General features: G+C 56.6%; 1 protein-coding gene across 1 annotated transcript in view; it reads right to left on the bottom strand.

Moving 5' to 3' along the window:
* Nucleotides 1-9,247: 9,247 nt before the first annotated feature.
* PRDX3 (peroxiredoxin 3) overlaps nt 9,248-13,558 on the bottom strand; it is a 16,927-nt gene continuing 12,616 nt past the window's right edge. The window contains 1 exon segment of the mRNA XM_075352171.1: nt 9,248-9,348. Coding sequence (XP_075208286.1) covers nt 9,298-9,348 — 51 coding nt within the window. The 3' untranslated portion in view covers nt 9,248-9,297.

Here is a 13,558-nt window from a genome sequence, read left to right as displayed (position 1 = left end):
TACCTCATGTTAGAGCTGCGAAGACAGCCCTCCCCTACGGGGAGGCAACTGCCGCCTGCAGGACTCTTCTACCTAGGCTGGCGTCCGCCGAAGCATAGGTATGCACCTGATAATGTTTGGTGAAAGTGTGCAGACTCGACCAGGTAGCTGCCTGGCACACCTGTTGAGCCGTAGCCTGATGTCGCAATGCCCAGGACGCACCCACGGCTCTGGTAGAATGGGCCTTCAGCCCTGATGGAACCGGAAGCCCAGCAGAACGGTAGGCTTCAAGAATTGGTTCTTTGATCCATCGAGCCAGGGTGGCCTTAGAAGCCTGCGACCCTTTGCGCTTACCAGCGACAAGGACAAAGAGTGCATCCGAACGGCGCAGGGGCGCCGTGCGGGAAATGTAGATTCTGAGTGCTCTCACCAGATCTAACAAATGTAAATCCTTCTCATACCGATGAACTGCATGAGGACAAAACGAAGGCAAAGAGATATCCTGATTAAGATGAAAAGAGGATACCACCTTCGGGAGCAACTCCTGAATGGGGCGCAACACTACCTTGTCCTGGTGGAAGACCAGGAAGGGAGCATTGGAAGACAGCGCTGCTAGCTCAGACACTCTCCGAAGAGATGTGATCGCTACCAGAAAAGCCACTTTCTGTGATAGTCTAGAAAGTGAAACCTCCCTCAGCGGCTCGAAGGGCGGCTTCTGGAGGGCAACTAGTACCCTGTTCAGATCCCATGGATCTAACGGCCGCTTGTACGGGGGTGCAATATGACAAACCCCCTGCAGGAACGTGCGCACCTTAGGAAGTCGTGCTAGACGCTTCTGAAAAAAGACGGATAGCGCCGAGACTTGCCCTTTAAGGGAGCCGAGCGACAAACCTTTTTCTAACCCAGATTGCAGGAAAGAAAGAAAGGTAGGCAATGCAAATGGCCAGGGAGACACTCCCTGAGCAGAGCACCAGGATAAGAATATCCTCCACGTTCTGTGGTAGATCCTAGCGGACGTGGGCTTCCTAGCCTGTCTCATGGTGGCAACGACCCCTTGGGATAATCCTGAAGACCCTAGGATCCAGGACTCAATGGCCACACAGACAGGTTCAGGGCCGCAGAATTCCGATGGAAAAACGGCCCTTGGGACAGTAAGTCTGGTCGGTCTGGTAGTGCCCACGGTTGGCCGACCGTGAGATGCCACAGATCCGGATACCACGCCCTCCTTGGCCAGTCTGGGGCGACGAGTATGACGCGGCTGCAGTCGGATCTGATCTTGCGTAGCACTCTGGGCAAGAGTGCCAGAGGTGGAAAAGCATAAGGGAGCCGGAACTGCGACCAATCTTGCACTAAGGCGTCTGCCGCCAGAGCTCTGTGATCGCGGGACCGTGCTATGAAGGTTGGGACCTTGTTGTTGTGCCTGGACGCCATTAGGTCGACGTCCGGCCTTCCCCAGCGGCTACAGATTTCCTGAAACACGTCCGGGTGAAGGGACCATTCTCCTGCGTCCATGCCCTGGCGGCTGAGGAAGTCTGCTTCCCAGTTTTCTACGCCGGGGATGTGAACTGCGGATACGGTGGAGGCCGTGGCTTCCACCCACATCATAATCCGCCGGACTTCCTGGAAGGCTTGCCGACTGCGTGTCCCCCCTTGGTGATTGATGTATGCCACCGCTGTGGAGTTGTCCGATTGAATTCGGATCTGCTTCCCTTCCAGCCACTGTTGGAAGGCTAGTAGGGCAAGATACACTGCTCTGAATTCCAGAACATTGATCTGAAGGGTGGACTCCTGCTGAGTCCACGTACCCTGAGCCCTGTGGTGGAGAAACACTGCTCCCCACCCTGACAGACTCGCGTCTGTCGTGACTACCGCCCAAGACGGTGGTAGGAAGGATCTTCCCTGTGATAATGAGGTGGGAAGAAGCCACCATTGCAGAGAGTCCTTGGCCGTCTGTGAAAAGGATACTTTCCTGTTCAGGGATGTTGACTTCCCGTCCCATTGGCGGAGAATGTCCCAATAAAGAGGACGCAGATGAAACTGCGCAAACGGAACCGCCTCCATTGCCGCCACCATCTTCCCGAGGAAGTGCATGAGGCGTCTTAAGGAGTGCGACTGACCGTGACGGAGAGTCTGCACCCCGGTCTGTAGTGACCGCTGCTTGTCCAGCGGAAGCTTCACTAGCGCTGAGAGGGTATGAAACTCCATGCCAAGATACGTTAGTGATTGGGTCGGTGACAGGTTTGACTTTGAGAAGTTGATGATCCACCCGAACGTCTGGAGAGTCTCCAGCGCAACATTCAGGCTGAGTTGGCATGCCTCTTGAGAGGGTGCCTTGACAAGTAGATCGTCCAAGTAAGGGATCACAGAGTGTCCCTGTGAGTGCAAGACTGCTACCACTGCCGCCATGACCTTGGTGAACACCCGTGGGGCTGTCGCCAGACCAAATGGCAGAGCTACGAACTGGAGATGTTCGTCTCCTATCACAAAACGTAGAAAACGTTGGTGCTCTGTAGCAATCAGCACGTGGAGATAAGCATCTTTGATGTCTATTGATGCTAGGAAATTTCCTTGAGACATTGAGGCAATGACGGAGCGGAGGGTTTCATCCGGAACCGCCTGGCCTCCACGTGCTTGTTGAGCAGTTTTGGGTCCAGAACGGACCGGAAAGAGCCGTCCTTTTTTGGCACCACAACCAGATTGGAGGAAAACCGTGTCTTGTTCCTGAAGAGGAACAGGGATTACCACTCCTTCTGCCTGCAGAAGAGCATCGGCTCGGTGGGGAGGTGGGGACGTTCTGAAGAATCGAGTCGGAGGACGAGAACAGAACTCTGTCCTGTGCACGTGGGCACAATGTCCCTCACCCACCGGTCTGTGACCTGTGGCAGCTAAATGTCGCCCAAGGCGAGCGAGTCTGCCATCAACCGCGGATGCGGAGAGATGAGAGAGCTGAGAGTCATGAGGAGACCGCCTTGGTAGCGGTTCCTCCGGCTGCCTTCCTTGGGCGTGATTGAGCCCCCGGAAGCTGAGCCCCTCTGAGGCTTTTCAGCTCTTTTGGACGAGGACAATTGGGACCTGCCCGAGCTTGGGAAGGACCGAAACCTCGACTGTCCTTCCAGGACAGCATTAATAGGGTAAGTCGCAATGCAGACATTGCGAGGTTACGGACGCCCCTGCGGCACAAATGTACATATGCTCAAGACCAGCTGTGCAAGAACAGCTGAAAAGCTTAGGGTGCCCATACGGCTGTAAATGCCGGAGCAACCGACACGCCGATGGACTCTGGTTGAAATCTGTCTATGAGGCTATCTGTCTAGCATCTTCAAGTGAAGTCCCATCTCCACTGCAACTATGCTCTAGCCGCAAGCCTGGAGATTGGAGAATCCAGCTTTGGACCCTGGGTCCCGCGCTTGACCACGTCAGGGGGAAAAGGATAACGTGTATCCTTAATACGTTTGGAGAAAACGCTTATCTGGTAAGCGTGGTGTTCCTGGACTGCTTCTCTGAAGTCAGCGTGGCCAGAAAAATACTCAATATACGTTTGAGCTACTGAAATGGGACTTCTCCTGCTGTGAAGCTGACTCCTCCGCTGGGGGAGCTGAGGGAGAAAGATCCAACATTCCATTGATGGACGCTATAGGATCATTCCTTATGGCGTCACCATCCGGTGTATCCGGATTGAGAGCGGTGTCAGGATCAAAGTCCTGATGAGCTACGTCTGCCTCATCATACAGAGAGCCTCCTGGGACCCCCCCGGAGGACCGATTTTATTCCAAATGAGGGTGGCCAGGGAGCAATGATCCAGATTGCCCATGGCCTGTCCGGACTGCAAGTCTCTATCCCATTGCAACTCCATCCCTGTCCTTGGACAGGGTTGACAGGTGGTTCCTTTGGCCACGTCTAATAGAGACCCCGGCTGACCAAGTGCTACAGGGGAGCATTGCACACAATGGGGTTCAGTGCCGTGGAACAGTATCACATGCAGTAAAAACAGCATCGAAAGCCTGTGTTGCATATATGCTGCTGCCGGCTAGCCATCTAGGATATAGAGCCAAGAATGGCGACCGTATAGTGCAATGTATAGCATACAAGCATAAAGTACAAATGAACACTGCAGCACATGCAATACAAGCAGCATAGAAAGCCTGTGCCTTGGCACCCCTGCTTTTCTGCTGCTGTAGACTAGCCATCTAGGGGAATATAGCCCAGAATAGCGACCATACAGTGCAATGTATAGCATACAAGCATAAGTACAAATGAACACTGCAACCCCTGCAATACAAGCAGCATAGAAAAAACCTGTGCCTCAGCACCCTTGCTTTTCTGCTGCTGTAGTCTAGTCATTCTAGGCGAAAATAGCCCAGACTAGCGACCGTACAGTGCAGTGTATAGCATACAAGCATAAATACACATGAACACTTCAGTACATGCAATACAAGCAGCATGGAAAGCCTGTGCCTTAGCACCCCTGCTTTCCTGCTGCTGATGTGTCGCCATCTAAGAGGGCATATAGCCAAAAATAGCGACCTATGCAGTGTAAGCATAAAATACAAATGGACAACTGCGGTATTTAGTGGGGTCAGCACTTCAGGTGCCGCTTACCGCCCGCCTATAAGCGGGTGTGTGGTCGCCCTAGTCCTGTGCCTGGTTGCCCAGAGTCCGATCTCTCAGCTCGGATTGCAGGAATGGCTGCCGGCGTCCTTCTCCAGCTCGTGTGGGTAGGGGCGGGCCGTGGGCGTGCCCCCAAGTCAGAGCGGGAAACCGGCGTCCCACAGTGTCCAGTGAGAGGGCTGGAGCATGTAAATAAGGCTCCAGCCCTCGGCGCTGCTGATTGTACAGCGTCTCTCCCCTACCCTGATTGACAGGGTGGGGGCGGGAACGAAGCGGAGCTAGGCCGCAAAAGCCGGGGACTGGATTTATAAGCGCCGCCGCCGTAAAAGCGCGGTCGGCGCTAAGTCCCCGGCGCACTACAAGTCCCAGCCACGCCGCCGCTCCCGGAGCGTCCGGCGCGGTAGTTCCCCATACATAAAGTCACTCAGCTAGGCTGCAGTGACTGTAACCCTTTACTGTCCCCGGCGCACTAGCACACCCAGCAAGTCTGGAGTGTGCTGTGCCTGTGTGTACGGGGACACAGAGTACCTGAATGGTGCAGGGCCATGTCCCTGAACGGTACCCAGCTCCGTATCCAGCAGGTTCAATGGGTCTGTGGATGGAGCCCGGCCTCAGGGCTTTGGGGCCGGTAAGATCCCACTTCCTCAGAGCCCCTCAGGGGGATGGGGAAGGAAAAACAGCATGTGGGCTCCAGCCGCCGTACCAGCAATAGGTACCTCAACCTTACAAACCACCAGCGGGGTGAGAAGGGAGCATGCTGGGGGCCCTATATGGGCCCTCTTTTCTTCCATCCGATATAGTCAGCAGCTACTGCTGACTAAACAGTGGAGCTATGCGTGGATGTCTGACCTCCTTCGCACAAAGCAGAAAACTGGTGAGCCAGTGATCCCACTGGGGGTGTATAGCCAGAAGGGGAGGGGCCTTACACTTTTTAGTGTAATGCTTTGTGTGGCCTCCGGAGGCAGTAGCTATACACCCAATCGTCTGGGTCTCCCAATGGAGCGCCGAAGAAATACAAAATTTCCCTTTTACACCTTGCTCATGACATTCCTACTGCCGGCCATCAACGGAAAACCCGCACCGAGAGACGATGGACTCAAATTTTCTAATGGCTTGCCATTTCTCAAGCAGTGGCGCATTTCTGCCAAACCTTCGCCATATGTCAGCGTGGAGGGCGACCCGGAGATCACCCAAAGGCACCCTTGCAACCACTCCCTATCATAGAAGAACCCTTTCAAAGAGTAGCTGTCAATATCATTGGACCTCTGGCTAAACCAAGTAAATCTGGAAAGCGGTACATTCTCACTGTTGTGGACTACGCCACCCGATATCCAGAAGCCGTGGCCTTGTCAAGTATTTCTGCAGCCAAGGTGGCCAAGGCCCTTGTTACCATTTTCACCCGAGTAGGATTCCCAAGTGAGATCCTGTCAGACCAAGGCTCCCAGTTCATGTCAGAGTTGGTGCAGTGTCTGTGGCGCACCTGTGGAGTACGAGCAATTCGAACTACAGCATACCATCCTCAAACCAATGGACTTTGTGAACTGTTTAATCGAACACTGAAACATATGCTAAGGGCCTTCACTGACAGGGATTCCGACTGGGAGAAGTACCTACCCCATCTCCTGTTCGCCTATCGGGAAGTTCCCTAGGAGTCCACTGGGTTTTCCCCCTTTGAACTACTCTATGGAAGAAAGGTCAGAGGACCCTTAACTCTGCTAAAGGAATATTGGGAGGGGCAAGATGAAGATACAGGAGCCCCTGTTGTTCCATATGTCCTCAAGCTTCGGGAAACCCTGGCTCAACTTGCTAGTTTGGCTCAGAATCATGTGCGGATGGCTCAAACCAGACAGAAGACATGGTATGACCGCAAAGCACGCTATCGAGAATTTGTAGAGGGACAACAAGTCTAAATGATTGTTCCCCATCGGCAAAATAAACTCCAGACAACATGGGAGGGTCCCTTCCGGGTTCTCAGAAAACTAAACCACACCAATTACCTTCTTGCTCTAGATGATCAGGGTCTAAGACAAAGGACTGTCCATGTGAATATGATTAAGGAGTACCATGACCGGACATTACCTATGATAGCAAGCTGTCGGGTGGCATCAGAAGGTGGTCAGGAGGATAAGGACCCATTACCTGATCTTGTTGAAGCAGCCAGAGCCCCATCCACTGTGGAACAGGTTCCTCTGAGAGATCACTTAGATTCCTTACAGAAAAAACAAATGCTGGGAGTGCTCCATCAGAGACAGGCTGCTTTCTCATCCCGACCAGGTCGAACCACAGTAACCCAACATCATGTGGACACTCAGGGCATCCGTCCCATCCAACAGGCTCCTTACCAGGTACCAGAATCAGTTAGAAACACCATGCAGCATGAGCTGGAGGAGATGTTACAACTTGGGGTGATTCAGGCCTCCCATAGTCCTTGGGCCTCTCCTGTTGTCTTAGTACCCAAGAAAGATGGGAGTACTCAATTTTGTGAGGACTACAGATGACTAAATGACCATACCATCAGTGATGCTTACCCAATGCCCCGCATTGATGAACTTCTAGACCGGCTAGCTGGGGCACGATACGTCACCATCGTGGATCTCAGTTAGGGATACTGGCAAATTCCCCTGACGGAGGAAGGTAGAGAAAGGTCGGCTTTTATAACCCCCTTTGATCTGTATGAATTTCTAAACATGCCTTTCGGAATGAAAAATGCCCCGGCCACCTTCCAGAGAATGGTGGACCAGATCCTCCGGGAATATGGTCACTTCACTCGTCCCTACCTGGATGATATCGCTATTTTCAGCCACACATGGGAGGAACATCTGAATCAAGTAGCTCTTGTTCTTGACCGGATTCTCGCAGCAGACCTAACTATTCGACCTAATAAATGCCAATTGGGGATGGGTAAAGTCCAATACCTAGTGCATCGAGTAGGAGGGGGGGAAGTTACGTCCTGAACCTGCCAAAATCCAGGCTATTAGAGACTGGCCTGTACCCTAAACCAAGAAACAAGTTATGGGTTTTTTTGGGCACTGCCAGTTATTACCGAAAATTTGTTTCTCATTTCAGCAGTGTGGCCAAGCCCCTTACAGACCTCACGAAGAAAACGATGCCCCGGCAGGTGATCTGGACTCCAGCCTGTGATGAGGCTTTTAACCGGCTGAAGGACGCTCTGATCTGCGATCCTGTCCTGGCTGCTCCAGACTACAAGAGGAGATTCATTGTGCAGACGGATGCCTCTTCTTATGGACTGGGAACTGTCCTCAGCCAGGTGAATGCAGCCGGGGAGGAGCACCCCATTGCCTACCTCAGCAGGAAACTGCTGGACCGAGAAGTGGCCTATGCAACTGTTGAGAAGGAATGCCTGGCTGTAGTGTGGGCCCTTAGGAAACTACGGCCGTATCTGTATGGACGAGAATTCACTGTGGTTACTGATCACAATCCCCTCACCTGGCTGAACAGAGTCTCTGGGGACAATGGACGCTTACTACGATGGAGCCTGGCTCTTCAACCCTATAACTTTACCATACAGTATAGAAGAGGCAGCCAACACCAAAATGCAGACGGATTGTCCAGGCAAGAAGAGCCCTGAGTCAGGTCCACCATGTTTACGTGTACTTGACAAGCGACCTGTTGAGGTCACTAGTCCATGCACAAATTGAGGGGGGAAGGGGTTGTAACATTATATTCCCCCAGCCTGTATCATATTGCAATCAGGCTTCAGCAGTAGCTATTGTCCTTGATTTGGTGGGGGTTGCATATACATTGTTCTCCTCTGCAGGGGGCTTCCCTAGTACACAATCTCTGGAGACTGTGTCTAGGAACTTCTTTCTAACTAGTAGCTACAAGTAGCAAATGTTAAGGGAGTGGATGTAAGGAGAGGTGGGAGATTCAGCCACATGTTTTTTGGTTTAGTTATGCTTTTTTGGGTGAAGGGCGAGGACCTGTGCTCAGGCCAGCTCCTTTTTGCCTGTACATGGATGACTGGACATTGAGGATCAGCTGCCACGCTGCTGGATTTAGCAAACGCATCTGAGGACTGTTGTATTCTCCTCGGCGTCGGATTGCCCCAGATCTGCTTCCTTTGTGTGGACTCTAAAGAACCATTTGGATATTGGATGTCTTATGCTCCCTGCCTCATTAAATCTTCTTGGATTGTTCATCGGTCTGGTGTCCCTTACTGCTCTGTCACATACCCCGTCACACTGTCCACTTTCCTCTGTGCAGTGCTCCTGAGTATATCATGTCTGTACCCGCAGCGCTGTCCTCTGTGCAGTGCTCCTGAGTATATCATGTCTGTACCTGCAGCTCTGTCCTCTATCCTCTGTGCAGTGCTCCTGAGTATATCATGTCTGTACCTGCAGCGCTGTCCTCTATCCTCTGTGCAGTGTTTCCGAGTATAGCCAGGTGATGCACCGTGAGATACACGCGAGGCAATCGCATGTGTGACAGTGGCCTTATTACTCTCAGCTGGGCTGATGGTACTACTTATTGTTTGAACAGTGCTGCAGTGTAAAGCATGGAAGAGAGGGACAGTCAATGTGACAGCTCATGAATCAGCCACAGTGACTTTTCTTCATGCATTGTTCGAACCAGATTTTGGGGTGTTAGAGAATGTAGGAGGGGTGACAGCGATCAAAGGCACAAACTCTACACGTGGCAGTAATGAGGAAGCGGCTTTATTCTGTGGCGCTCCGTCTCCAGACACCGGCATCAGTTCACTTTCTCGAAGTATTCTCTGGATTCCACTGGACTGGGCTTAATCTAGAATGAGAAGAGGAAAGATGAGGCAGCCGCACAGCCGCCCCGCCCCCCCACAGGTCTTACCGAAAAGCAGCCCCCCCCCCACACAGGTCTTACCAAAAACCAGCCCCCCCCCCCCCCACAGGTCTTACTGAAAACCAGCCCCCCCCACCCCCACAGGTCTTACCGAAAACCAGCACCCCCCCACCACCACCACAGGTCTTACTGAAAACCAGCACCCCCCCCCCCCCACACAGGTCTTACCGAAAACCAGCACCCCCCCACCACCACAGGTCTTACCGAAAACCAGCACCCCCCCCCCCCCCACAGGTCTTCCCGAAAACCAGCCCCCCCACCACAGGTCTTCCCGAAAACCAGCCCCCCCACCACAGGTCTTACCGAAAACCAGCCTCCCCACCACAGGTCTTACCGAAAACCAGCCCCCCCACCACAGGTCTTCCCGAAAACCAGCCCCACCCACCCACGCCACCACCACAGGTCTTACCGAAAACCAGCCCCCCCACCACAGGTCTTCCCGAAAACCAGCCCCACCCACCCACGCCACCACCACAGGTCTTACCGAAAACCAGCCCCCCCACCACAGGTCTTCCCGAAAACCAGCCCCACCCACCCACGCCACCACCACAGGTCTTACCGAAAACCAGCCCCCCCCCCCCACCGGTCTTACCGAAAACCAGCCCCCCCCACCACAGGTCCGACAACCAGCCCCCCCCCCACCCACCCACCCCCACAGATCTTACCGAAAACCAGCCCCCCCCCCACCCCCCACCCCACCCCCACAGATCTTACCGAAAACCAGCCGCGCCCCCCCCCCACCCCCACCCCCACAGATCTTACCGAAAACCAGCCCCCCCACAGGTCTTACCGAAAACCAGCCCCCCACACAGGTCTTACCGAAAACCAGCCTCCCCCACCACAGGTCCGAAAACCAGCCCCACCCCCACAGATCTTACCGAAAACCAGCCCCCCACCCCCCACAGGTCTTACCGAAAACCAGCCCCCCACCCCCCCACAGGTCTTACCGAAAACCAGCCCCCCACCCCCCCACAGGTCTTACCGAAAACCAGCCCCCCCCCCCCCCCCACCGGTCCGAAAACCAGCCCCCCCCCCAACCGGTCCGAAAACCAGCCCCCCCCCCCACAGGTCCGACAACCATCCCCCCCCCCCACAGATCTTACCGAAAACCAGCCCCCCCCAACCCCACCCCCACAGATCTTACCGAAAACCAGCCCCCCACCCCCCACAGGTCTTACCGAAAACCAGCCCCCCCCCACCGGTCTTACCGAAAACCAGCCCCCCCCACCACAGGTCCGAAAACCAGCCCCCCCACACCACCACTACAGGTCTTACCGAAAACCAGCCCCCCACCCCCCACAGGTCTTACCGAAAACCAGCCCCCCCCCACAGGTCTTACCGAAAACCAGCCCCCCACCCCCCACAGGTCTTACCGAAAACCAGCCCCCCCCCCCACAGGTCTTACCGAAAACCAGCCCCCCCCCCCCTACCCCCACAGGTCTTACCGAAAACCAGCCCCCCCCCCCCCTACCCCCACAGGTCTTACCGAAAGCCAGCCAGCCCCCCCACCCCACCCCCACAGGTCTCACCGAAAACCAGCCCCCCCCCCCACCCCCACAGGTCTTACCGAAAACCGCCCCCCCCCCCCACCCCCACAGGTCTTACCGAAAACCAGCCCCCCCCACCCCCACAGGTCTTACCGAAAACCAGCCCCCCCCACCCCCACAGGTCTTACCGAAAACCAGCCCCCCCCCACCACAGGTCCGAAAACCAGCCCCCCCCCACCCCCACAGGTCTTACCGAAAACCAGCCCCCCCACCACAAGTCCGAAAACCAGCCCCCCCACCCACCCCCACAGTTCTTACCGAAAACAAGCCCCCCCCCCCCCACAGGTCCGACAACCAGCCCCCCCCCCCCCCCCCCCCCCACAGATCTTACCGAAACCCAGCCCCCCCCCCCCCCACCACCACAGGTCTTCCCGAAAACCAGCCCCCCCCACCCACCCACGCCACCACCACAGGTCTTACCGAAAACCAGCCCCACCCACCCACGCCACCACCACAGGTCTTACCGAAAACCAGCCCCCACCACAGGTCTTACCGAAAACCAGCCCCGCCCACCACAGGTCCGAAAACCAGCCCCCCCCCCCACCCACCCCCACAGATCTTACCGAAAACCAGCCCCCCACCCCCCACAGATCTTACCGAAAACCAGCCCCCCCCCCCCCCACCGGTCTTACCGAAAACCAGCCCCCCCCACCACAGGTCCGAAAACCAGCCCGCCCCCCCACCCACCCCCCACAGGTCCGACAACCATCCCCCCCACCCACCGACCCCCACAGATCTTACCGAAAACCAGCCCCCCACCACAGGTCTTCCGAAAACCAGCCCCCCCCCACAGGTCTTACCGAAAACCAGCCCCCCACCCCCCACAGGTCTTACCAAAAACCAGCCCCCCCCACAGGTCTTACCGAAAACCAGCCCCCCACCCCCCACAGGTCTTACCGAAAACCAGCCTCCCCCCCACCCCCACAGGTCTTACCGAAAACCAGCCCCCCCCCCACCCCCACAGGTCTTACCGAAAACCAGCCCCCCCCCCCACCCCCACAGGTCTTACCGAAAACCAGCACCCCCCACACCCCCACAGGTCTTACCTAAAACCAGCCCCCCCCACAGGTCTTGCCGAAAACCAGCCCCCCCCCACCACAGTACCGAAAACCAGCCCCCCCCACCCACCCCCACAGATCTTACCGAAAACAAGCCCCCCCCCCCCCCCCCACAGGTCCGACAAACAGCCCCCCCCCACCCACCCCCACAGATCTTACCGAAACCCAGCCCCCCCCCCCCCACCACAGGTCTTCCCGAAAACCAGCCCCCCCCCACCCACCCACGCCACCACCACAGGTCTTACCGAAACCCAGCCCCCCACAGGTCTTACCGAAAACCAGCCTCCCCCCACCCCACCCCCCCACAGGTCTTACCAAAAACCAGCCCCCCCCCCCCCCACCACAGGTCTTCCCGAAAACCAGCCCCCCCCACCCCACCCCCACCACCGGTCTTACCGAAAACCAGCCCCCCCCCCCACCCCAACACCGGTCTTACCGAAAACCAGCCCCCCCCACCACAGGTCTTACCGAAAACCAGCCCCCCCCACCACAGGTCTTACCGAAAACCAGCCCCCCACACCACAGGTCTTACCGAAAACCAGCCCCCCACACCACAGGTCTTACCGAAAACCAGCCCCCACACCACAGGTCTTACCGAAAACCAGCCCCCCACAGGTCTTACCGAAAACCAGCCCCCCCCCACCCCAACCCCACCACCGGTCTTACCGAAAACCAGCCCCCCCCCCCCAACCGGGTCTTACCGAAAACCAGCCCCCCCCCCCACCCCACCACCGGTCTTACCGAAAACCAGCCCCCCCCCGCCCCCCACCACAGGTCTTACCGAAAACCAGCCCCCCCCCCCCCCCCCCCCCCCCCCCCACCACAGGTCTTACCGAAAACCAGCCCCCCCCCCCACCACAGGTCTTACCCGAAAACCAGCCCCCCCACCCCACGTCTTACCTGAAAACCAGCCCCCCCCACCCCACGTCTTACCGAAAACCAGCCCCCCCCCACCCCACGTCTTACCGAAAACCAGCCCCCCCCACCCCACGTCTTACCGAAAACCAGCCCCCCCACCCCACGTCTTACCGAAAACCAGCCCCCCCACCCCACGTCTTACCGAAAACCAGCCCCCCACCCCACGTCTTACCGAAAACCAGCCCCCCCCACCACCACCACCACCGGTCGTACCGAAAACCAGCCCCCCCCCCCACAGGTCTTACCGAAAACCAGCCCCCCCCCCAACCACCAACCACCACCACCACAGGTCTTACCGAAAGCCCAGCCCCCCCAACCACCCACCTCCACCACAGGTCTTACCGAAAGCCAGCCCCCCCACCTCCCCCACAGGTCTTACCGAAAGCCAGCCCCCCCACCTCCCCCACAGGTCTTACCGAAAGCCAGCCCCCCCACCTCCCCCCACAGGTCTTACCGAAAGCCAGCCCCCCCCCCCCTCCCCCACAGGTCTTACCGAAAGCCATCCCCCCCCCCCATCCTCCACAGCTTACCGACCATCCACACTCCCCATCCACACTCCCCATCCACACTCCTCCCCATCCACACTCCTCCCCCATCCACACTCCTCCCATC

This window comes from Anomaloglossus baeobatrachus, chromosome 5 (genome assembly GCF_048569485.1).
Source record: "Anomaloglossus baeobatrachus isolate aAnoBae1 chromosome 5, aAnoBae1.hap1, whole genome shotgun sequence".
Taxonomy (NCBI): domain Eukaryota; kingdom Metazoa; phylum Chordata; class Amphibia; order Anura; family Aromobatidae; genus Anomaloglossus; species Anomaloglossus baeobatrachus.
The sequence above is the reverse complement of the archived record's forward strand: the minus strand, read 5'-3'. Positions and strand labels throughout refer to the sequence as shown.